The following is a 21134-nucleotide window of genomic DNA, read 5'->3' as shown; positions in this document are numbered from 1 at the left end:
TCAACGAAACGTAGACCATATAGAATTTGGCTAATTTTTTTACATATAAAGAGGTGCTCTACCTATCTAATACACTTTACAGAATTAAAATCGGATTATTTAAGAGACCTCAGCAATGTTTTAAATTTATAAACAATTTTTTGGCTTATAAAAAATAGCTTTGTTTAGTAATAAAAAAATTAATTTTTAGCAATGCAAATAACTAAAACTGGTATAATTTGACTTAAAATTTCAAATGCTGTCAGCAGATTTGCTATTTTATTTTTTAATCAAACGTTATTCGCGTTCAAAAATTGCAATTTCTCGATATTTTGAAAGTTCCACCGCATTTATCTCGAAAACTATGCATCCTACGAAAAAACTGGTAAGAACATTTTTTGCTTAGAATTAGCCAAGAAATATAAAAAAATTTATTTTGCAAAAAATCGATGTTATGTAATTCCTCAAGTTCTTTGTTTATAACAATCTTATCGACATCCGGATCAACTGTTACCCAAAAAATTCGTGTTCTACGGGTCAAAATACATAAAAAACTTGGGTAAGTCCATCTAAATAAAGGAGCCCGTAGCACCACCTCCTGACCACAGCACTAATTTGTTTATAAGCCAAAAAATTGTTTATAATTTTAAAACATTGCTGAGACTGCCTAAATAATCCGATTTCAACCCTGTAAAGTGCATTAGATAGGTGGAATACTTCTTCATATGTAAAAAAATTGACAAATCTTTGTATGTTCTAGTTTTTGTTGTGTCAATTTGTGTCATCTAGTAAGTCAATTTTAATGAAATTTGGTGTACGGTTTTATCACATTACAAAAATTTTCTAAGCGAATTAGGAAGGTTCCAAGTGTAACCTAAGTGATGGAAAATCATTGAATAAAGACAGACTTGTTTTGCCCCCTTATTTTAAATTTATTGCTATTTTGAAGCAAGGGTGATAAATTAAGAAATTTTTAACCATCGAATCTGATACAAAATTTAATTATCTTTGTTTTATTCCTATACGACTTTGTTCTAAAATAAATAGTTTTTAAGTTATAAGCAAAAAAATTAGAAAAAAAAAACGAAATTTTTTGAAATTTTTAAATATTTTATTTTTTTTTATTAATGTTCCTGGCATATTTGAGAAGGGGCCCAAGTAGCAATTTGTCGACGCGACAACGTTGTCTACCGCGTGGCAACGTTTTGTTACAACGTTGTTATTGCCTAGAAGACGACCCTATTCTGCACTAATTTGGTGGACGATTTTTGACTTGTCTGGACGTTGCCTAGGCAACCTCCTGTGAAGCAACATCGTTTCGTAAGCGTTGCATAAGACAACTGAAGCGACTATAAAAAGAACCTGCGCGTGCAATGGTTGCTCAAGGAGTCAGACTAGTTATGTTTTTTTACCTATATTTTTAACACCTGTATGGTGAATGCGAAAACCAAAAAGGTAACTATTTTGACATCGTATTAGGTATGTAAATTTATATAAATACATAAAGGACATAACAAAATTATCTGATCTGAAATTTATAAACGCATCTCAGATTACCGTCAAATATGGATATTTCACCTTTAAAAAACACACGCGCTACTTTTTTACCACATTTTTGACAAAAAATATGCAAATTTAAAAAAATCAAATTTTAATATAAAAGTCAAAATTTATGTTAAAGATGTTCTGTATAAATTTGATGTATTGATGGTGCTTTTAAAGGTATCAGAAAATGCCTGCATTTTTTATATTCTGTGTTTTCATTTTCTTTACATCCCAAAAATCTCAAGTAAAACCAAAATGGTGCATTAAACAATATTACCAATATTACTAAAAAATACCTTATTACTAACCCTAGACCGATAAGACAACTTAGAAGTCCAATCGCCAACCAAACCCGGCCGCGCTGACTATCCCAACCATTTTAGAACGCACCCTCTTATTGGGTGACAGAGAGGTCATGTGACCAGTGTCAAAAGTGTAGCATTCTCCTTAACAGCGTTGCCACATTTAGGAGATTTTTACTTTTTTGGTAGATTTTTGATATTTTTTAAAATATTCTAGTAGGTAATATTTTTTAGTAGATTTTTGGTATATTTCAACATTTTGTTATGACTAAAATAAAATTTGCTTTTTAATAGTATTTACCCCATTTCTAAATTAATTTTCACACATTTGGTTACAATTTCCCAATCCGAAAATAAGACCGAAAATAAGATTCAGAATAAATAGGTCATTACCGAAAATAAGATTCAGGACGTAGATGATGAATATTACAGAGAAATGAAACTGGATTCTTGTGTAACAAACTTGCAGATTTCAAGTAACAGTGCAAGCAGTATTTCAGGTGTTATTGAAGAGTTCTGGCATTTGGTGAGCCTATTAGAAGCTAACGATGGAAAACTAAAATATCTAAACATATGTAACTTTGCAAAACACAAAATGTTGTGTTCACGTGTTTCTAATGTTAAATGCGAAACAATTGTTTGAAGAATTTGATCCAGACATGCAGCTGTTAAAATTAGTGGATGACAAAATATTCTAGTTGTTAAATGTACCTATTCATTTTTTTTCGAATCATGAGGAAACTATAATAAGTATTTTTGAAAAACTTAAACGCATAATGAAAGACTGCATTATTTAGAAAAACCAAAACGTTTCTTTTCAATGAGATATTTGGAATTAAAATGACACTACATTTTGTCTTTTTTTCACCCCTGTAACTTATTAAAATAAACATTATCGAAGTTTTCAGGGACTTTCGGTCCTCGGAATAACTTAATCTTTCTTTCTGCGTTTAAATTTTTCAAAATACTTATTAGTTTTCTCAGGATTCGCAAAAAATTAAAACATTTAAAATACATTGAACATTTTAACGGGCGACATTTTGCGCCTATCCCCTTAAGTTAGCTGTTGTTTTATTATCAAAAATCCCAAATATATCCCAAAAATCCTTAAGTATATTTTAGTTTTTGATTTAGTAGATTTTAGCTAAAAAATGGTAATTACCAGTTGTTGTTTTGGAATAATTAGGTTTCCAATTTTTTGGAATTCCTCTTGGGACAGTTAAGACGGATATGCAGATTACTGTATAAGTATACTGTATTTACATGGCCTAAAAAGAATCTACTGATTTTGTGAAAGCAAAACTACTGAAAGAGTAAAAACTGACCTGGCAACCCCGTCTAGCAAAGCTGATACAAAGATTGAAAGATTAAGGTTATCAAATCTACTGATAAGACAGTGGACAATGGAATGGAAACCAGCTATTAAAAAAACAAACAAACAGGTTGTTAAATAAATCGAAAATTTCCAGCAAAATAAAACATATAATAATAAGAAAAAAATAAAGTTATAAAGTAAATTCTTTTTCTCCTTCTGAAGTTGCCGCAAAGGGGTCACACACCTAGAACAACACCTAGGGTCGTGACAGACAACTTCAGAGTCCGCCAGAAAACCCAAATCGGCCAGGGCGTAAATTAGTTTAGCATTATAACGTTTTTAAGTCGTTGCGATTGTTGAAAAAACTGAACTGTGATATGTAGTTGTCACAATGGTAATAAATTAGTTGCCCGTATAACTAAAGGTATTACTTAAAGTTGTAACATCGTAATGTCAGTCGGGATAGGGGACGTTGGCCGAAACAACTGAAAATGCTCTCGGGCAACGTTATATACAGTGCATTTGTTTGTACTGACAACCACTGTGTCGAAAAATTGCTACTTGGGGGCATAAATCAATTATTATTAACGAAGGTATCACCTAACTTTTTCCGCAAAAATCTGAATGCCACCTCTCACATCCACCTAAAAACAGATCCTTACTGGTCTATTATTTCAGTTTAAAACAATGTTTTTAGTTGTTAAAGCAGTCCGATCGCCCGTCATTTCTTATGCGCTTCATTAACAATTAAAAAAACAATGCTTTAGAAAAAAAGGCGCCAAAAATTCTTAAAGGTAGCTGATAGAAGAAAGTTTTGCTTGAATTTGGTTACTTCGTAATTTAAAAAATGATTTTTTTTACTTGTGTTTTTAAACCTTAAAAATCGCGATTTTTTTCAGTTTTAAATTGTTTATAACTCGGAAACCATTAACTAGAGAAAAATTACACAGATCTTTTTTTTCCCAATGATCCAAAAAATCTAAGATAATGTCTATCCGGGCCGAATAAATTGATTTTTATAATTTGTTTAATTTTTTTTTTAGTAAATGGAACAGTAACTCCGAAATTATGGCATTTATAACGTAAAAAGTAATCAGTATTTCTTAAGGACTTCAAAACGCAAAAAATATACAGGGTGCTCCATTAGAAATAAGAAAGTTCATTAGATTTCCAGAACAACCTAAGACTTGACAACAATGTAATTACCACTATGATATCGGCCGCATTAGAAGACCCTTACCCACCCAAACCTATAAAAATCGTTTTAGCGGTTTCCGATATGTAGGTTTCCATAATTTCTCGCTACCTGTACACATCTTATGTAAAATCTGAAGAGTAGGAAAACAATAATATAAAATATTATTTATACGGAATCATCGGACAGAGTTTATAGATGTTTATCGGTTATAATTTGAAATTATAATATAACACCTTTCTGAGTCTTTATACACACACCGGCGCAAATAACGGATATCCCTTGGATTTTTGATAAAATTTTCAAAATACACTTATTGTTTATTAATCCAGAAAGCTACTGCGCATCCGCTAGGAAAAATATTCACATTCGGATTTTTTCATTCGTACTCAAAAAGGACTCCTTTTAAGAAATTTGCATGTTGCCAGGACCAAAAGGTGGTCAAAAATTTTTTAAGTTTTTTTTCCTAAAATCATTTTTTTTGCATGGAAAAAAGTTTTTTTAGGTTTTTTGGATCATTATAAACAGAAAAGGTCTTCATTGACTTTTCTCTAAAAATGATAGTTTTTGACATATAAGCGATTAAAAATTGAAAAATTGCGAAATCGGCCATTTTTAACCCTCAAAAACTATGTGAAAAACTGAAAACTTGAGTGTTGCCAAGGCAGGTAGATATTCTTTAAACATCGATTGATGAAATCCCGAAGAGTTTTTAGCAATACAGTATTCAAAACTCCTTTGTTTTTTAATTGCTAATCAAGCGTGCGCGACACTATTTTCCACCGACAGTATGGTGCAAATGAAAGGAATCAATTCGTTATTTCGTAAACCGGCGACTTTAAGGAGAAATCCCGAAACAGGTCGATTTTTATTTTTAAGTTATGATATTGTGGCATATACGGTATACTGGTGACATCATCCATCTAGACGTGATGACGTAATCGATGATTTTTTTAAATGAGAATAGGGGTCGTGTGCTAGCTCATTTGCAAGGTTCTTCAATTCTCTATTCAGTAATATAAACATTTACATAATTATTTATACAGGGTGTCCAAAATTTTTTTATTAAATTAAATTATTTGACAAAAAAGAAGTAGAAGGACACCCTGTATAAGTATAAATAATTATGTAAATGTTTACATTACTGAATAGAGAATTGAAGAACATGTCAAATGAGCTACCACACGACCCCTATTCTCATTTAAAAAAATCATCGATTACGTCATTACGCCCAGACAGATGACGTCACTAGTATACCATATATGCCACAATATCGAATAACGAATTTATTCCTTTCATTTGCACCATACTGTCGATGTCGGTGGAAAAGAGTGTCGCGCACGCTTGATTAGCAATTAAAAAACAAAGGAGTTTTGAAAATTTTATTGCAAAAAACTCTTCGGGATTTCATCAATCGATGTGTAAAAAATATCTACCTACCTTGGCAACATTCAAATTTTCAGATTTTCACATAGTTTTGGAGGGTTAAAAATGGCCGATTTCGCAATTTTTCAATTTTTAATTGCTTATATGTCAAAAACTATCATTTTTAGAGAAAAGTCACTAAAGACCTTTTCTGTTTGGAATGATCCAAAAAACCTAAAAAAAATTTTTCCATGCAAAAAAAATTATTTTAGAAAAAAAAAACAAAAAAAGCACGTTTAAAAAATTTTTGACCTCCTTTTGGTCCTGGCAACATGCAAATTTGTTAAAAGGAGTCCTTTTTGAGTAAGATTGTGCAAAAAATCCGAATTAGAATATTTTTCCGAGCGGATGCGCAGTGGCTTTCTGGACTATGTTGTAACTTTTATCGATGGCATGCTCTGACAAACTTTTTTTGTTTTAGAAACCATGAGAAAATACCCAGCTTTACCCTTGATGGATCGAACTCCCATCGATGATTATACATTTGAAGGTACAGATCTGACGATACCACGAAACATGTCAGTACTGATCCCCCTTTTTGCGCTACATAGAGATGAAAGACTATATTCCAAAGCCGAAACGTATGATCCTGAAAGATTTTTGGATAAGAACATTAATTCAGATGGACTTAGTTTTATACCATTCGGTGATGGTCCAAAAAATTGTATAGGTAAAGTTGCATTTTTAATATTAAAAAGTAGATATAGTTAGTATTACGTATGTTATGCATCCTACTCCTAATGCAGCTCTTTCAATTGTGTCGACCCCACTCTATAATAGCAAATGTCCATTTTCTAGCATATTTCTCCTTCACCTTTCTTCTTAGTTTCTGTTAATGCAGGAAAATCTAAATTTGCCTTTTCAAATTCTATTTCTAGTTTCTTCTCTTTATTATACAAAGTTTTGATGTTCCAGGTTTCTAGTTTAATAGCTTTTTCACTTTTGTTTTGTTCTTCTTTCTATTGTTTTCCTTGTTATTAGTTATCCTCTTTGTTTGCTCTTTTATATTACTGGTTGTTCCATGTCCTTGCCTGGTAGTCATCAACGTCTCTCCGTCCGATTCGGTAATCAGTTTTTTGGATAAATTTTTCTTGGGTATTTGTTGCTGATCTCAGGGGACCTTTCCTTTTTTCGCATCTCAGGAGACCTTTCGCTGTATGTTCTTCCTCCTTTTGACCTTGCATTATACTCCTTATCGCCATCTAATACGACTTGTTGCCTCCCCTTGTTCATAACCTAAGCTCTTTGCTGTATAAATTTCATCATTTATATACAATTTGTTGTATATTATATTTGCCTTATATCCTTTTTCTCTCGCTTCTTTCATCTGTTTTCGTAATATTCATGTCAGAATCTGGATTTCTTTGGGACAGTGTTTATCTACTACAGCGTGTCTACTTAAGTTGGAAACATATGGGAAACTTTTTTGTTATTCATTTTACGAGAAAAAGTTATTCTTTATAAAAAGTTCTGCATGCTCTAAAACCTAAGTTTCAATCATCAGATATCAAATTTTGTCAATATTATACGAGGTATGTCAAAAAATATGAATTTCGTTCAAGAGTAGAGTACCTTTATTTCTCTCAATACCGAAAATTCTTATTATGAAAAGTTGTTTGGAAATAAAAACTAAGATCAAATATGCAATTACATGCTTCTAATTGGAAAAAAATATTTTCCAAATTTTTCTCAAATTTATCGATGCTAACTTCGTTTTTATTTATTACACATACGATAACTCTTTTATTATTACTTTTACGAAAAAAAGGTATTCTTTATAAAAAGCTCTGTATGTCCTAAGACCGAAGATGCAACCATCAGATATCACATTTTATTAATTTTATACGAGGTATGTCAAAAAATATGAATTTCACTCAAGAGTAAAGTACCTTTATTTTTCACAATATTGAAAACGGTTATTAAAAAAGTTGTTTAGAATTAAAACTATGTTTCAATATGCAATTACATCCTTCTAATTGAAATAGTGTGAAATATAAAGATACTATAATCTTGAGCGAATTTTATATTTTTTGACACACCTCGTACAAAATTAATAAAAGTTGATATATCATGGTTGTGTCTTAGCTTTTAGACCATTCAAAGCTTTTTATGAAGAATAACTTTTTTTCGTAAAATGAATAATAAACGAGTTATCATATTTGTAATAATTAAAAACGATGTTGGGTATCCATAAATTTAAGAAAATTTTTTTTTTTAATTAGAAGCATGTAATTGCATATTTGATCTTAGGTTTTAATTCCAAACAACTTTTTATCACAAGAATTTTCGATATTGAGAGAAATAAAGGTACTTTACCCTTGACCGAAATTAATATTTTTTTACATACCTCGTATAATATTGAGAAAATTTAATATCTGATGGTTGAATCTTAGGTTTTTGGGCATGCAGAACTTTTTATAAAGAATAACTTTTTTTCGTAAAATTAATAATAAAAAAGTTTCCCATATGTTTCCAACTTAAGTAGACACGCTGTATAAATATGTTAGTTCCCTTTAATTTATGAGTTGCCTTGATTATTTCTCTTTTTCCTATTTCAATCCCTTAGCTCTATTAGCATCGGTCTTGTTTTATTTACCGTTTGCTTTCCAATTCTTCTAATTTCACTTACTTCATTTTTTTTCATCAAGTTCGATATCCAGTTTTTCTATAACTCTCTGACTTTCCTTTTTCATAATGGATGTATCCTCACTTTTTGTTTCCCCAATCCCGAAGGTTACTATTTTCTTTTTTCTTATTTCTCTTTCTAGGTCATTTGTCCTGCTTTCTTACATTTTCAGTTCTTTCTTTAGTTCTCTATTTTCTTCTTTGATTGGCAGGTATTCTTTCTTAATGTTTTCTATTTCTGACTGTAGGTGAGATGTAGGTCATTATCTATTTTTTTCCATCCTGACGTCCCTGCCTCCCATGCATTCCAATTTTTTCATTATTTCCTCCATCATTTTCTCAATTTTTCCTTGATATTTCACGAACTTCGCCCAGGTCAACCCTTCAGAGGCTCAGCTTCTCTCAATACCATTTTATTATGTATTTAGTTGAAGGTCTACTAAAGTTAAATATAATGTAACACCGAAAGTTATATTGGAACTCTTTGAGTATAGGTTAGTCCACCTATATATTGTCTACTAAATTTAAATAATATAATGTAACACAGAAAGTTATTTTGGAACTCTTTGATGACAGGTAAGTAAGTAAGTAAGGTATGCTTTATTGTCATAAAATTTTACCAATTTGTGGACAAAGCTTATACAAAATAAAAAAATACAATAAAAAACAAAAAATATTAAAAAACTACAAACAAAACAAAAACAGAAACAGACACCAAGTAAATGGCGTGAGTTATACTACTTAATATGATTTTACAGTTACTAAGTACCCATTAAAAATTTTACAAACAATATGTATACAACGTCAGAGCAAAAAGAAGGCGAACAAGGAAAAGGGAAAGGGAAAGTAAATCAAAAGTTCTATGCCGCTGCAAATATGTACAAAAGTACTCGAAAATAATAATCCTGCAAGTCAATTTGCTGAATTCAAATCGTTTATAAAAAAGTCATTCACTGTATAAAAAGCTCTCCCTAGCAAATAAGCTTTCAAGGCCTTGTGAAAAGCGGGAAATGCTGTAATAGATTTGATGTTAGATGGCAGGTGATTGTGCATTTTTCTCGAAATGTATAGTATAGAGCACTTAACCAGCTCAGACCGTGGGGTTGGCAGATAAAGATTATGCTCCACGTTTCTAAGGGGACAGTGGTGAGTGGGTCTCTCTGGACCTTCTGATGCATGTTTGCGGATTAAACAAACGGATTCAAAAACAAACAAAGAAGGAAGAGTTAATATTTTAAATTTTTTAAAGAATTCTTGGCAATGAACTCTGCTATTGAGTCTCAGGGAGTAACGAAGAGCTCTCTTTTGTAGTTTAAAAATACGCTCAAATTGAGTCGCACAACACGTACCCCAGAATGTAAGGGCGTACCGAAGATGAGACTCAAAAAGGGCATAATAAACGGTCCTAGATGTTGACAAATTCATTTCCGTAGCAACTGATCTTAGCGCAAAACAAGCACAACTTAATTTTTTGTGTAAGGCATCAATGTGCAAGTTCCACTTTAGAGACTTATCCACAATAAGCCCTAAGAACTTCACCGATTCAACTACCTCTAGACTGTTGTTATTAAGTACTAAAGGTTGCATCATACTGTTGTAAGGTAGGACTTTGGTTTTAGAAACGTTAAATAACAGGAGATTCGAATCGCACCACGATTTAATGGTGACTAGGTCTGTGGCTGTGGTATTGCGAAGATCCATAATATCCTTGTTACTCCAAGTAATACTAGTATCATCTGCAAAGAGACATATTTTACCTTTAATGTTCAGACTAGAGATATCATTTATGTATATCAGAAAAAATATAGGGCCTAGAACTGAACCCTGAGGTACACCACATTCTAATGGCATGCAAGAAGACGTCTTCGTGTCAACCCTTACAAACTGACTTATTTTATTAAGATACGATTTAAGCCATTTAAGAGCCTTTCCCCTAAATCCATAGTGCTGTAATTTGTCAGTCAAGATGTTATGGTTTACACAATCGAATGCTTTAGAGAAATCACAGAAAATTGTTGCTGTAGAGTGATGGTTGTTTAGACTGGAGTAAACATGATCGAAAAGGAAGAACATAGCATCATTCGTGCATTTGTCACTCAGGAATCCAAATTGATGTGGAGTAAGCAATTTGTATTTCAACAGAAAAGATAAGATTCTTTTTTTACCAGACTTTCAATTATCTTCGACAACGTGGGCAGGAGTGCAATAAGGCGATAATTCGAAGCAAGATCTTTATCGCCTCCTTTGTGTATAGGAATAATTATCGCTGTCTTAAGGCAGCTTGGAAAAACTCCAGTTTCGAATGACCTGTTTATTAAGGTAGTAAGATGGTTTAAAGTGCAATTAGGTAGAGCAGAAAACATTTTAAGAGTGAGGCCGTCAGTCCCAGATGACGATTTATTTTTAATGTCATTTATTGTAGAGCGTAGTTCACCTAATACTATGGGTGTAAAAAAGAAACTATTTACATTCTTATGCGAAAGATATGAAATCGGATCCTGAGAAGGAGGTATAATATTTGTTAAATTTTTTGCCACATTTACAAAGTAATTGTTCAGGGTCTCAGGAGAAGTCGGGATTGTGGTGGGAGAAGAAGTCTTATATCTCAGTTCATTTACGATAGACCACGTTTCCTTAGCAACATTACCTGATTTAGCCAGCCCCGCATTATAATAAATTTCCTTGGCGGCCTTTATGGCTTTATGGTAAATTTTCCTGTAAAGCCTAACGTAATCATGGAAGGATATATTGTCCGAGAATTTTTTTAGGTACGATAATGAGCGCATGTTCTTTGCAGATATACGTAGACCTCTAGTTGACCAGGGTTTACGATGTTTAGTTTTGATGGGCTAAGAGGAAAGGATTCGTATGCCAGACCAGACAATAGCTTTATGAATCTAGAAAACTCGATGTAGACATCAACAGAGCGGAAGTCCCAGTCAGTTGTTTGACATAGGTGTTTAAATGTTGGAAAATTTTATTCTCCAAAGACACGGAACAATTTTCGTTGCGTGTTTTCACTATTATTTTTTGATTTTAACCAAAATGTAGTCAATACTGCTTCATGATCAGAGAAACCTGAGTTGAAAACAGTACAGTCAGTAGAATTTGGAGCCAAAGACGATACGACATAGTCAATGATACTAGATCTAGTTTTGGTTATTCTGGTTGGAGAATATACGTGCATACCTATACCAAAGGAATCAAAGATAGAATGAAGAGATTCTTGAGCAGCACACACACTGGAGTAGTCAATATTTAGATCGCCACATAGAATTAATTTACTGTTTGAAGGAATATTTTCTAGCAAGCTAAGTAGTTGTTGTAAGAAAATCTGCACATCCGCATCGGGAGTTCTACAAATACAAATAATATAGAGGTAAGAAGGTTTCTGATAAATTATGGAGAATTCAAATAATTTTTCAATTAATAAATTATTAAATTTGGTCACTGCTGAAAAGTCATTTTGTGTAGACATAATCAAAGTACCCTCATGAGATAATCTACTCCTGTTAAATCTGGATATAATGGTGTAATTTTTAATAAACACAGGTTCATCAACATTTAACCAATGTTCAGTTATGGCAACAATCTCAGGGAAATTTAGCTCTTCTAGTAATAGAAGTAATTCATCAGTTTTGTGTCTTAAGGACTCAATGTTAATTAGAAATAAACTTAGCTTGCTATCGTCCAAATTGTCAGAAGGCGCTTGATCTTCTGTACGCGTCAATTTATTTAAAAAAAATTTTGCTAGATGGGGAATTACTCGAAAAATATTTATTTTGACATTCCCTAATTTTCTGGAGTCGGAGGCGTGTCTCAGTGGAAAAGAAGGTTCCAAAAGCCGAAAGATCTGCTTCAACTTCAGCAGTACTAATACCGTAAGCCTCATGGAATCTGTGATACAGCTTACGCAGGGAATCCCCGTCAGTAGGGAGTCCCTCTGAAGCCAGCATCAATTTAATGGTGGTGTTGGTGTGCCCATCGTAACACGTACTCGAGGGTTGATCATGGAGATAGGCAAGGAATAGTCGAAGAGGATTCAAAATTCCAGGGTCCCTCAGTCTAGCTAACAAGTAACGACTATTTTCCACATCCGCAGTACGAGATAGCCGCACTATAGGTGGAGTCATCGGGTCCATACAAAGCCCATCATCCTTTTTCATAGTTTTCTCCGTAACCACAATACTTGAATTTTGTTTATTAAAGGAATTACTTGCAATAATGGCATCCCTATCTGAACCAATCTGAATGGATATGCGCTCCTTAGTAGGTGCTGATGGTGTGTAAGGAGTACTGGATGCTGGAGCCGCTACTTTTATGGTCGTTGAAGCTGAATTGGCATGCGCTGGAGGATTGTCATTAAGGGTGTCTACTACGGTACCAGGTGGCCACAAACTTGGATCTTTCAGCAACTTGATGAAACTTTGATTTTGCACACCGATCTTAAAGTCAGAGTCTGGTCTATCCGTATCCCTAAGCAATGGAAAGCACCGAATAAAATCGGTGGTATCAAGTTTCTCCTTGATATAGTGTGCAATCTGTTTAGCAGTATAAGGAGGTGGAATTTTTGATACAACCACATAATGCCAGTTTTCTTTTACAGAGTATTTGGTAGGGGGTACAGTATTTACCTTTGAAGGAGAAGACACTAAAGGCTCTTGGGTTTCTGCAGGATCAGTTTGAGTTGAAATGGACTTTTTTATGGTTTGCGGTGGAGTTTTATTTGGTTTTTCATTGGTACCTAGCTTTTAAATTTTGTGTGCCATTTGGTTGATAGTCATTTTCAAGTCAGCCATTTCCTTCACTATCTCTTCCTTTGATGTGTCCTGAATTTGGACCTTCACAGTCTCTTCATGATTCCCCATAAATATTGACACCAGATTAAAAGTGCCTTGTTTTATTTCCCTGATCGTATGGAATAAAGATTCATTTTCATTGTCAGGGCTTCTCGTAAGAAGACTGTGAATTTCATCTATCCTTTTGTAAAGATTTTTCAAATTTGGGTCATGAGTATTCAAGGTGTCATAGATTTCTGAGATGACTGGAAATAAATCGATATTTTCCTTTAGACAAGTCCCCAGTGCTTCTACAATTTCAATGGGGATCTGTGATTTCTGGAGCTGAGAAACTTTATCGTGAAGATGTCTTACTGTGGAAGAATCACAGATACTACAAAAGAATCTAATATTGTGGTACTTTTGATGATAGAGTACCTTGGTTCGTTTACCTCTATATTAATTAGTTAATTACTTATTGTTTACTATTTTTTTCCTTTGGTATCCAAGAAGTTTGTCTGTACATATTATTAAGTATTACATTTTTTGTACTTAAAGTTTTTAAAAACTATGTTTATCTTAAAAGAAAGTAAGTTATCAATCACAGTAGCACAGAAAATGACAAAAAATATCGTTACCATACCACCAGATTGACAACAGGTGGAATATTTTCTTTGGTTACACCTCCTGAGATTTTCAAAATTTATAAATCAAACAGGATGCCGAGGAAATTAAGATGAGAGAATTTTAAATAATTCACAACTCATCTGTTCAGAGTGGTAAAAGTTCCAACAAGAAAGATTCCTTAATTCTCCTACAAAAGAGTAAATGAATTAAAAATGTATAAACATTTTCAATTTTTTTGCAACACGTAAATTCAGCTGCTGCATAATACTCTGTTTAAATCGGAGAGTGAAGGAAGAGTCTATACCGGTTTCGGAGGTCTTTTCTCCCACATCAAAAATATATTTATCTTCCTCGCCAATTTCTATACCGTTAAACACAATCACAATTCATTTATTATCTTTTAAAATACTCGTAATTGCCAAAAAATTGAGTTAAAACCACGGCGCGTTTTAAACACGCCTTTTACCATAAACAATTCATAACCTTTATCAGGATAATACTGAAAGCTTGAAACAGGTTCTGTTGTCTTCAGAAATGTTAGAACTATATACTGTAAAAATTTCAGAAAAAAAATATTAAAATGGAACAGAGTTGTAGCGAGATAAACGCAAAAAAAGTGTTTTCATTTTTTTTTTATTTTTAGGGTAAATTGCGATTTTGACAATGTTCCCCACATAAAATTTAAAATAAGCCTCATTTTCGTTTTCAGCACCATCAAAAACATACAATATAACTAAAATTAAATATAAATATAACTAAAATTGGCCATTCACCTCTCCGTGGTGAGTATCTTGAGAAATAAGAGTTTTTTTTTTTGAGGATGTGCCGCTCCTCTATAAGGGTATATTGTGAATAAGAAAAAGTTATGGAACTAGTAGATATAAAATACATTCACTCTTAACTTTTTTAAAATTTTATAATCAATTAATTGGCAGATTATTCTACTAAGCTACTAAATACTATTTTTAATCTACTAATTACCTAAAATTTCTTATCGTATAATTTAACTATAGAATTGTCATCTCAATTAATTAGCAAGCTGAAAATTTGTTAATAGCTTAAGGGTGTCTAGTCGGATAAACTTTGATATATGGGAACACAGGAACAGGGGCAGCTTTAATTGTGGAACAGGTTAAAAATTTGGAACGGTCAGACCACGAAAACGGCACATTTATTTTGTCCGACAAAATAGACTTAAACTCTCCGAACAGAGATTAAACTCTCATGCAAAAATCAGACTGCTATTTATCACCTGTAATAATTCCTGTCATTTGACATATTCTACCTGTTCTACTTATTAAAACGCCCATTTGGTGATAAATAGCAGTCTGATTTTTGCATGAGAGTTTAATCTATATTCGAAGAGTTTAAGTCTGTTCTGTCGGACAAAATACATCTGCCGTTTTCGTGGTCTGACCGTTCCAAATTTTTAACCTGTTCCACAATTAAAACTTCCCCTGTTCCAGTTTTCCCATATATCAAAGTTTGTCCGACTAGACACCCTTAAGCTATTAACAAATTTTCAGCTTGCTGTTAATCAACTTTTTTTTCATACGCGGGATCCAGACCTATAATACAGGGTGTCCCGAAAAGATTGGTCATAAATTATACCACACGTTCTGGGGTCAAAAATACTTAGATTGAACCTAACTTACCTTAGTACAAATTTGCTCATAAAAAAAGTTACAGCCCTTTGAAGTTACAAAATGAATATCGATTTTTTTCAATATATCGAAAACTATTAGAGATTTTTTATTGAAAATGGACATGTATCATTCTTATGGCAGGAACAACTTAAAACAAAATTATAGTCAAATTTGTCCACCCCATAAAAAATTTAGGGGGATTTTGTTCCCTTAAACCCCCCCAAACTTTTGTTTACGTTCCAATTAATTCATTATTGTGGTACCATTAGTTAAACACAACGTTTCTAAAACTTTTTTGCTTTTTTGCCTTCTAGTATTTTTTCGATAAGCCAGTTTTTATCGAGATGCGGCTTCTTTTTTAATACATTTACGTAAAAATTTTATGGGGGTTTTGTTCATTTAAACCCCCCAAATGTTTGTCTACGTTCCAATTAAACTATTATTGTGGTATCATTAGTTAAACACAGTGTTTTTAAAACTTTTGCCTTTTAGTCTTTTTTTCATAAGTTAACTATTATCGAGATGTAGCTTCTTTTTCAAAATATACCTAAAAATGTAAATTATAAATAAATTTTCAGATTATTAATAGGTCTCTATAATCGTACTTAACCATATACAAATATGTGGTGGATTCGATAAATATTCAAAATATTTCGATAAATACTGACTTATCGAAAAACTATTAAGAGGCAAAAAAGTTTTAGAAACATTGTGTTTAACTAATGGTGCCACAATAACAATTTTATTGGAACGTACACAAAAGTTTGGGGGGGCTTAATGGAACAAAACAGTCATAAAATTTTTACAAGTGTACAAGTGTACAAGGGGTGTACAAGTTTCACTTTAATTTTTTTCAAAATGTTGCTGCCATAAAAATGCCACATGTCCATTTTCAATAAATAATCTCTGAGAGTTTTCGATATATGAAAAAAAATCGATTTTCATTTTGTAACTTCAAAGGGCTGTAACTTTTTTTGTGTGCATTATTGTATATAGGTAAGTAAGGTTCAATCAATCTATTTTTGACCCCAGAATCTGTGGTATAATTTATGACCAATCTTTTCGGGACACCCTGTATATTTAATGACGATAGAACCTGAATTATTTCAGCGCTCTCTGTTGAGCAGTAGGATAATAATTTTGGTTTACTGTTCTCTACATCTGACTACTGAAATTCACAAATCTTTGGGATTCACACAAATCAATTTTTTTTTCGATCCAATGTATATATTAATACCACGCTATATTATATTTAATAATAATCAATAAATATATAATAATAATAAAATAATAAATAAATATAGTAATTAATAGAATAAAACGGTTTTATTAAAAATTGTGTTTTATTTATATTGATTTTGATGTTCTTTCGCTAGTACTAATTTTGATCATATTGATATCGAGTCGAATGAAGTATCGCAAACTAAAGTGCATTGTAAATGTAACTTTGTAACATATTGGATTAAAAAACCGAAAACCGGTTTTTCCAAAAACCGGTTTTTTTTGCCGGTTATAACTGCCAGGTTAAACGGTAAGCAAAAAAAACCGGTATAACCGAAAACCGGTGTTTTGTCAAAAACCGCCATCCCTGATTGTTATCGCTTAATATTTACAACGCAGTTGAGTTGAGTCTTGGTTAGCAGTGAAGAAGGTTGTCTGTGTTTATCGGCGATAACAAACTCGTTGATCGAGCCTTATCACGGTATAGCAGATAAAAACTAAATATCGGTAATTAGGTTTCCGAATTTATTTATTTACTAAGAGAATTTAAAATTTAATTTAAAGTGTTTAAAAATTAAAACATGTTGGTAAATGGATAAATAGTGAACATTAAAAGTGAAGTGAATAGATACACTAAGGAAAAAAAAAAGAAAATACCAACTACAGAAAAGGTAAGATTAGCATAGATATTCTAAGATAGATAGGGTGAAAATAGATTAAGATATTTAGAGTGCAACCAAGAGGAGTAAACCCTCCGCGGAGAGAGTCCGGGGTGAGCTCTTAACGTGGTGACACCGGTTAATAATAATAATAAAAAGTATACATTACATTATATATTTTTCCATAGCAAATTATTTACTATATCCACAGCAAATTAGCAATGGAGGAGAAATTAAAGAGTATTTGACAGAAACCATGGCAGGTTTTAAAGAGAATATCAAAGAAATGCGAGAGCTTTTCAGTGAATACCGGGAAATGATGGGAATACCCAAAGAAGAAAATAAAACAATGAAGGAAGGAATTCAAGAACTAAATAAGAGAGTAATGAGTTTAGAAAAAGCCAATGAAACGATGGAACAACTAGAGAAAAACAGCAAGAGAAATAACATAGTGATAAGCGGACTTAAAATGGAAGAGAATAAAGAAAAGCAAAAAAGGTAATTAAAACTTTTATCAAGGATACTTTAAAAATCGGATCAAACATCACTAAGGTAACGAAGATAAACGAAAACATGTGCATCGCAGAAATAGCAAACTACGAAAAGAAGACCGAAATAATGCGAAACAAATACAAATTAAAAGAAATTTCAGGTGGCCCTGTTTACATAAAACATGATCTAACAAAACAAGAGAGGAAAGTGCCAAAACTACTTACAGAAAAAGCAAATGAAGAAAGGCGTTTAAACAAAAACGTAAAGATTGGGTAAGAGAAAATTATAATCAATGCGAAGACTTTCAAATAATAATGAAACAAATGACATAGTAGAAATGAAAAAGACAAGTTTTTTCAAAAAACTAGTGGTACAAAAGGAAGGAAACACGACGACGACCAGGCAATGGAAAGGGAAAAGAAATAAGTTAAATAACCAGAATAAGGTACAATTGAAAGAAAAGGAAAATTTAAGTATATCAATGGTAAAAATGAAATAGTTTGGAAACTAGGGACATGGAACGTTAGAGGTATTAATGGTAAGGAAAAGGAATTGGAAATAGAATTAGAAAAAGCAAATATGGAAGTACTAGGGATAACAGAAACAAAGAAAAAGGGAAAAGGGTGCATAACATTAGATAACTAACACATATTATTATATAGCTGAGTACAAGAGAACAACAGGGCAGCTGCTGGTGTTGGATGTATCATTCACAAGAAAATAGCAGAAAACATATATGAATGGGAAGCAATATCGGAGAGAATCATGTCAGTTGAAATAAGGAACGGAGACAACAGGATTAATACATTTATTGTTACTTATGGACCAAACGAAGACGAGAGAATTGTGAACAAAGAAAAGTATTGGGAACAGCTAACACAAACCAGAGAAGGAGCGAGAGGGATGGTATATCTCCTAGGCGATTTTAATGCTAGAGTAGGCTGTGCGAACCCAAGGTATAAGGAGATACTAGGACCACACGGAGAAAAAGCGTGCAACAGCAATGGAGTAAAGCTTTTAGACTTCTGCACAATAAATAATATGATCGTAACAAACTCCTGGTTCAAACATAAAGCGATACATACTTATACAAGAGAGGTACCAACAAGAAACGAGAAATCAGTAATAGATTACGTCATAGTAGATAGAGAAAATATGAAAAATGTTTTAGACACAAAAGTTAGAAGGGGGCCAGAGATTGGTAGTGATCATTTTATGGTAATATCTAAAATAAGAGACGTAAATGAAAGAAAAGCAGAGAAAAAGAATAGGAGTATGCAAAAAACTGAATGCGAAACAATAAGAAGTTACAAACTAAATCACAAACGAGTAGCTAACACATTCAAAGAATTAGTCGAACAAAAATTAGGGACTACTTCAATAGAAAGAAGACATAAAAATGTAGAGCATTCCTGGGTTATATACAAGGAAGCAATCTTAGAAGCGGCAAAGGAGCTTGTGGAACCCGTAGAACCGTCAAAAATAAGAAACAAACATCTTGGTGGACAGATAATGTGAAAAATGGTATTAAACATAAGAAAACCGCTTGGAAAAAATACTGGGCCAATAGGAACGAAACTAGTTACGAAGAGTACAAGAAACAAAGGAAAAAAGCAAAGGAACTAGTTGTAGGGGCAAAAAAAGTAAGTTGGGCAGAATTTGGAGATAAAATGGAACAAAATAGCAAAGAAAATTAAAAGCTGTTTTATAAAATCCTTAAATCGTTCAGGCAGGATACAAAAGAAACAGATACATATATTAGAGATTCAGAAGGAAAAGTGCTAACCGAAAACAAAGAAATAATGAGCAGATGGAAAGAGTACTTCCAAGAACTTCTGGAAGCAACGTATACAGATACAGTGGAGGAGGAAGTAGGAAACATACTACAACAGGGAGAAACAGATGAAATAAAATTAGAAGAGTTAGAGGATGCTATTAAATGGCTAAAAAAAGGAAAAGCGCCTGGGCTTGATAGAATAACGAACGAAATGCTAAAGCACATGGGTGATAAAGGTAATGAAGTACTCTTGAAGATTTTTAATGAAATATGGAAGACAGAGATAATTCCAAAAGATTGGGAAATGGCGCTAATTTTACCCATATATAAGAAAGGAGACAAAAAATGTTGAAGTAATTATAGAGGAATTTCTTTACTATGCACGTCCATGAAAACCTTCGAAAAAATAATCGAGAGGCGACTGTACAAGAAAATTGAAAGTTCACTGCATGAAATGCAAAGTGGATTCCGTAAAGGAAGAAGCACCCAGGACCATGTATTCACACTGTAGCAAATAATAGAAAAAGTTAACCGACAAAACCAGACAGCGTCACTGGCATTTATAGATTTGGAGAAGGCTTTTGATAAGGTGAAGAGGGATAAATTGTGGGAAATACTGAAGAAAAAAGGTGTAGAGGACAAAACATTGAATGTGATTAAGAGCTTATATAAGAACAACAAGAATATTGTCATTTGGAGAAACAACATCTCGGACATCTTTGTAACCAGTGAAGGACTGAAGCAATGAGGAGGGCTGAGCCCACTTTTATTCAATATATTTATGGACAAAATCATCAGAGCCTGTTCAAACAAAGCGAAGAAATTAAAAGTAGGGTACAAAAATTTACAAATGATGAGGATTTCCGAAGGAGCATTCGCGGATGATGTGATCGTAGTTGCAGAAAGTGAAAGAGACCTCCAAAGTAATATGGAAATCTGGAAGGAAACACTAAAAAGATATGGAATGATTTTGAATAAAGAGAAAACCAAAGTAATGAGGATAGGGGAAAATCAAAAAATGAGCATTTCAATTGAGGGAAGAGAATTAGAACAAGTCGACATGTTTGAGTATTTGGGCACTAAGATAGAGGATTCAGGAAATGACGAAATGGAAATCAATTCAAGAATAGAAAAAGCTACGAAAACATACTATCTAATGAACAGGGGTTTAATAGGAAAAAGAGAAATTTCACGGAGAACCAAGATTAATGTTTACAAAACGATATTCAGACCAATCCTCACTTTCGGTTGCGAATCGTGGGTATTAACAAATAGACAGAAAAGTAAATTACAGGCTACCGAAATGAAATACTTGAGAAGGGTGAGAGGAGTCACGAGAAGAGACAAAATTAGAAATAATGTAATACGGGAAGAGCTAAACATCCAACCCTTGATCTCATTTATCGAACAGAAACAGCTAAGTTGGTGGGGACATCTGCAATGTATGGAAAACCAACGACAGGTTAGAAGAGTATGGGAAGCCAAAACATGGAAGAAGGCAAAGAGAGGAAGACCTAAAAAGACCTGGGACAAAACAGTTGGGGAACT

At 32.9% G+C, this 21134-nt stretch overlaps 2 protein-coding genes across 2 annotated transcripts in view; both read left to right on the top strand.

Moving 5' to 3' along the window:
* LOC126889577 (cytochrome P450 6k1-like) overlaps positions 1–21134 on the top strand; it is a 136297-nt gene that overhangs the window by 105333 nt on the left and 9830 nt on the right. Inside the window, exon 2 of the mRNA XM_050657970.1 lies at positions 6183–6431. Coding sequence (XP_050513927.1) covers positions 6183–6431 — 249 coding nt within the window. The remainder of the gene's footprint in view (positions 1–6182; positions 6432–21134) is intronic.
* The window catches only part of LOC126889576 (cytochrome P450 6k1-like), a 122380-nt gene continuing 118301 nt past the window's right edge, over positions 17056–21134 (top strand). Inside the window, exon 1 of the mRNA XM_050657967.1 lies at positions 17056–17329. The gene's annotated coding sequence lies outside the window, so the exon portion shown is untranslated. The remainder of the gene's footprint in view (positions 17330–21134) is intronic.

Source organism: Diabrotica virgifera, chromosome 8, assembly GCF_917563875.1.
Source record: "Diabrotica virgifera virgifera chromosome 8, PGI_DIABVI_V3a".
Classification (NCBI taxonomy): domain Eukaryota; kingdom Metazoa; phylum Arthropoda; class Insecta; order Coleoptera; family Chrysomelidae; genus Diabrotica; species Diabrotica virgifera.
This window is presented reverse-complemented; position numbering and strand designations above follow the sequence as displayed.